General features: G+C 46.3%; 1 gene segment (V, D, J or C); it reads left to right on the top strand.

The window, feature by feature from the left end:
• Positions 1–934: 934 nt before the first annotated feature.
• The window catches only part of LOC123371110, a 165859-nt gene continuing 160793 nt past the window's right edge, over positions 935–6000 (top strand). Inside the window, 2 exon segments of the V gene segment in view lie at positions 935–1002; positions 1412–1720. Coding sequence covers positions 954–1002; positions 1412–1720 — 358 coding nt within the window.

The following is a 6000-nucleotide window of genomic DNA, read 5'->3' as shown; positions in this document are numbered from 1 at the left end:
ACTTCGACAACATGTGTGTGTGTGCTTGAGAGCTAATAAAAAAGTAATTTTCGAGGAAAGCACTCCTGCTTGTGCCAATTGTTTATCAGATGGATGAGCTGTGCTCCCATTGATTTATTCCTGACACTTCCTGGAGAGAAACAGTTGTTACCACTGCTATAGGTTCTGAGAAACTCCAGGTAACAGATTGATAATCATGGTCTATTTATACAATGTGACACAGAACACAGGAAATGCTAGAGCTCACAAACTATTTAATGGGATATCAGCCTGTTCCTGTACACTACAGCTACCTTTGGGATTTAAATGGCAGAATAGTCAGGAAACTAAGGTTCCCACAACCCAGTGCATCACACAATAGGGTCTTTAAGGTTATGACTAATAAACTCAGAAGGGAGTAGTAGGTAAGGGGGGGCGGAGCTAGACCCTGCATAGATCCCCTAATGCAGGGAGATCACATCGATATCTTTTTGAGGAGATTCCTAGTAGAACAATGATTCTATGGTCATTAAATGTAAATGAGCAGTAAGGTAATACTGACAGGCTGAGAACATTTATTCCCATTCTACCCTCACAAATGCCATTTCCACACAAAGTGAGGGATGGTGACTGTGACCTAATATGTGGTTGTTTAGCACCCAACAAAATAGGGTCCTGATTCAGATATGGACATCTGGGTGCTACCTTCACTATCATCAGAACTGCCTTATTGGAACACAGATTGTCGGGGCTGCCACAGGGGCCGTCGCATTGACCTTGCCTGTTTCCTCCTTAGTCCTTTTTATTTCCCTTTCTCTGCACGATTTTAGGTCAACTGGGATTTTTCATCTCTGAACTAAATTTGCATATTTCACACGCAACTGACACTGCCCTGCAGCTCTGAGCGGTTATAAATGATCCATGTCACTCGTTACTGCTTGTTGATCAGCATCGGGCCACTCAGACGTAGCAAGATGATCTCACAGGCTCAGCTCATCTGGCTGTTAGTGCTCTGGATCCAGGGTAAGAATCAAATAAAGTGGGTGCTGGATGATTTAAGCTATAGAGATCTATGGGAAAATTGAAGAAATGTAGATATATTGATATATAAACATTCCTCAGTTAGCGACAGTAACTTCTGAAATGCTTGTCTCCTTCTAAGTGCAACTAAGAAAAAAAACAGGTTTCAGAAAAACACAAGAATTTAGAAGCAACAAGGTACGAAAGAACCAGATCAAACAATGTTAGCATCATTTTCAGAAAATTTGCTATCATTAGCATGTAAAGAGACACGTGAATATTTATAAAGACAAAATATTGTGCATTTTAAAACATGATACATATATATACACACACACGCGCACGAGAGAGTGACACTATATAGAAAGGCTGTACATGTATATGCTAACTGACATTCTTTGTGTTAATTCAGACTCCAGCGGGGACATTGTGATGACTCAGACTCCAGAATCCCTGGCAGTGTCTCCGGGAGACACAGTCACTATCCGCTGCAAAGCCAGTTCAAGCCTCACCTGGGGTAGCAATCACTTACTAGCCTGGTACCAACAGAAATCAGGACAAGCGCCAAAGCTCCTTATCTATGCTGGAAGCTCCTTGCAATCCGGGGTCCCAGCCCGGTTCAGTGGCAGTGGATCTGGCACCGATTACACACTCACAATCAGTAGGGTTGAAGCTGAAGATGCTGGAGATTATTATTGTCAACAGCATTATGAAACCCCTCTCACAGTGATACAGACCAATACAAAAACCTCCCCACGCTGTCTCTTTCAGTGTAACAGCTGCTTCCTGTACATAGTGTAGCTGCTACACTAGATTTCAGACAGCATTTTAATCAGTCTTTCAATACCAGGCAACTACTCCTCTACTCCTACAGCTGACCTTTCTATAATACAGTTGTCTCTTTCCAAACACCAGTGCTGACACTTTGCTGAGCAGTAGCAGATGTCCTGCACTTGCAAGTCAGCTTCTCGGTACAGGAGAAATCAGTGATGGTGTCCGAGGTTATAAAGCATAACTTGTTTTATTTACAGCAACACCTGTCTTGAAACAGAGGTGATCACAAACTGCATGCAAGCAAACCCCTCTTTAAGGAATCTGATCCCACCATCAATGCTCATATCCCAAGAACCAAATCTGCCTCAACAATTTAATCAGAAAGCAAGACAGACATCAAACTCTCCTGCTACTCATACAGCTCCCTTTCCTCAGACCTCTGCATAGCCAAAGTTAACAACCACACAGCATGTCTTCCCAAAACACTTACTCGCACCCTCTGATAAACTTGGAAGACTGTGTAACAGCGCCATCTGGTGTCACATATACAGCAAAGTACACTGTTCTGCAGAAAAAGGGGTTTCTGCTAGACACATTTATTTCAATAAAGAAATCTCTTTGCTGCAGCAGCAGATGAATCCGGGGCATTTTTTCCTGCATAAATGATTTTACTCCACAATTCACCAAAATAATTTGTACTTGCTGCCCCCTCTGAGCATTTGAGGACTAAAACAGACATAGCCCTTCCTAGCGCTTTATTGGCAGTGCTGCTTTTTGGAGAGGTTGAACCAAATTCCTGAACTCCAGAGCCAGCAGAGCCTAGAAGAGTTGAAGGGGCATCAAGTTCATCTTCCCGAATGAAGGAACAACTCATGTTACTCTCTAGCGTCCCACTCTGGTGGACACGTGAAATAACACAGTCAGGAGCTATTGGCAGCATCCAGTCTTCCTCTGACAAAGTGAAAGTTGCAGAAACACAAGGCCTTTGAGGAAGCAGTTGGGCAGTTGTCAGGTTCACAAGTGGGCTCAGATGGGAAAAAGCACAACATGTATTTACTCCTTTGTCTGAGGGCATTTGACATTTTCTGGGGCTGGCTGCAGAGGTTGGGGTTTGAGGATTTATTTGGTTTTACCCAAACTCATAGTGACCATTGCAGGTGCTGGTTGCTTGACTGGGGTTTTCTTCCATTGAGATCAAACCAACTGCACAGTAGAGAGGACTCAGGTGCTGAGATCTTACAGGACAAAGGTACAGGCTGAGTAGTGACAAAATGGTCGAGCTTGAGACAGCAATGCATTCTGCAGGGCTGGAATTTCTCTGGGTTAGCACAGGATTAGTCCCCTGCAATAATAATCACAGCAGGAGCCCAGGTCACAGCAACACAAAGTGGCCACAACCTCCTCTATCAAGGGTCATCCAAAGGGAAGCAACGTGAAATGGAAAGTGCTGGGCGGGAAGAGGCAGGACAGGGTAGTAAAGACTGGCCCCTTGTCAGCTTCCACCAACAGAATGTTCATGTTCTTATAGAGTGGACGCAACAGTGGGAAACACTTACACATTAAGTAAATTCAGGAGTCCATCACTGCACCTACCTCCTTGTCCACTTGATCATAGGTCCTGGACTAAGGTAAATAGGTTACTCTCTGGCTCATCCGGAGCTGCTGCCACTATGCACTGGCTTGGTCTGGTTTACTCTCCATGTTGAGGCTGTGCAGCAGTATTGCAGATAATGGCTCATGTGATGGAAGAGAGCCCAGTTCGACATCTGGAGGGCAGTTCACAGTGTGTGGCCTCCCGTGATATAGAGGATCTTCTCTAGTTAGGGAACCTGAGTGCCAGGACAGCCGAGGCTGAGAAGGCTGCAGAGGCAGCAAAGGAACAATTCTTGGTGCTCCCTAGCCACATGCTGTGATGACAGTGGTGGACACATGGAATGACACTGACAGGCTGCGTGAGGAGCTGCATGCAGCCCTTCTCTGCTACAGGGAAGAGGGAACAAGAACATGGGGTCTGTGAGAGAGGATAACAGTGGGGACAGGGATTGGGGCCCTGAGGATTTGTTTGACTTTATGCAAATTGGTACTGAGCCCTGGAACTGCCAGCTGCTTTCCTGGGGTTTCAATTCAGTGAACTGCACCTGACTGAGCTCTGACCATAAAGGTGCTGAAGACTCACACAGGGTCTGTGCCATAAAGTCAGGGGCGGCTCTAGACATTTCGCTGCCCTAAGCACAGCGGCATGCCACGGGGGGCGCTCTGCCGGTCGCCGGTCCCGCGGCTCCGGTTGTCTTCCCGCAGGTGTGCCTGCGGAGGGTCCGCTGGTCCCGCGGCTCCACCGAAGCCGCAGGACCAGCGGACCCTCTGCAGGCACGCCTGCGGGAGGGTCCACCGGAGCTGCGGGACCAGAGGACCCTCCGCAAGCAAGCTGCCGAAGGCTGCCTGCCTGCCGCCCTCCCGGCGACCGGCAGAGCGCCCCCCGCGGCATGCCGCCCCAAGCACGCGCTTGGTGTGCTGGAGTCTGGAGCCGCCCCTGCATCAAGTACCACGTGTTTTGGGAGTGTAAGCATGACTTGATTGGTGCACAGCTTTGTGCTGGCCATTTGCATAGAGATTAATTAAATCTTGTGGAGAATTAATAGCGATACACACATTCTAGACACCCAGCTAACAGCCAGATTGTTTGTAACGGCCGTACGCCCAGAACGCTCTGTGCCTGAAGCCTCTGCCCTGTGGCTCAGAAGATGTACAGTTACACAGAGTGTCCATTTGTATATTTTAACTGGATTGTTTTATATATTTCCACACAGCGTGACAGTCCCCTGCATGTCGATGGTAAAACACACAATTTAACACTTTAACACAATGTTTCTAGGGTCAGGATCTGTCACTTTAGATGCATCAGTTGATCTCTTATATCAGCAACAGTTTGTAGAGTAGACCTGGCCTATCTGTGTCAGTCAAAATTTATGATCATGTCTGAATTGTGACCAATATGGAGGTGCTGATAAAAGCCCCTAGGGTAAATGCGATTATAAAAAGACAATATTGTGCTTTTATTGGTACCGTTTGTTATGCCGGGAGGTGGGAGGGCTGGAATAAGCTATACGGGTAAAAGCTATACATAGTTTAGCAGGTATAAACTGTGCCCACACTAGAAGTACTTTGCTCATATAGTGAACGGGTATATCTATCCTGGCAACATTCTCCTAGTGGCTTCAGTCACTGCTTCTCTCACTCCTTATACTCTGGATTCAGGCTAAGAACAACAGTGGAGAAACTGGTTTAAACAGACCATCTAAAGTGTTATTAATTGTGACAAAGTTCCTCCTCTACCTTGGTGAGTCCTGCGCTTATTGGTGGATTTTGCTAGCCTCAGAGATCTTCCTGTGTTGGATCAGGAGTTGGGAGGTTTGGGGGGAACCCGGGGCCACCCTCTACTCCGGGTTCCAGCCCAGGGACCTGTGGATTGCAGCTTTAAACAGCGGGTTGGACTAGGTGACCTCCTGAGGTCTTTCCAACCCTGATATTCGATGATTCTATGAAAGGCTGCAACAGCTTTTTACTACAATTCTCAAAATCATCCCACTTTTACCTCATGCTGCTCTGCTCTGTTTACTGTAGGCATCTGTTGTCTCCTGTCTTAAATTTAGATTGTAACATGTGTAAATCAGGGAGTCCCTTTTCATAATGTGCACACAGCATCTAGCACAGTGGGGCCCTGATCCCAGACTGGCACCCCTTAGCGCTATGTATTATGGATAAATCACAACAAGGAGCTGCATCCAACCCTCCTCTGCTACTGAGAATGTTACAGAAATTGATTTAGGAATCGGTGGCTAAGAATGAGCGACACCAATGCTGATATCTAGGTGAGGATGTGCCTGGCTTTCAAAGCCTGAGCTAATCAGAGTCTATCCCCCTGCTAACTGAAGTTTTCCCTGCTTCAATCCTCCCACCCCCCATACAGTTTTTCTCTCAACGAGAGACCACACCACTTCTATCATTGTTCTGAAGCGATCTCTAGTATAAGAGTGATACTAACCAGTAATAATAATACGCATAGAACATTTATTCCCATTCATTCCTGGCAAATGTCTTTAACGGAGAAGCTTTTGTCCCCAATCCCATGGGATTGAACTGGCCTATTTTACCCTTAACCCCTTCACTTCCCTTTTTGTGCATGTTTATGGACCAGGTGTGAATTTTCATCCTTGAACCTAATTTGCA

This window comes from Mauremys mutica, chromosome 5 (assembly GCF_020497125.1).
Source record: "Mauremys mutica isolate MM-2020 ecotype Southern chromosome 5, ASM2049712v1, whole genome shotgun sequence".
Classification (NCBI taxonomy): domain Eukaryota; kingdom Metazoa; phylum Chordata; order Testudines; family Geoemydidae; genus Mauremys; species Mauremys mutica.
This window is presented reverse-complemented; position numbering and strand designations above follow the sequence as displayed.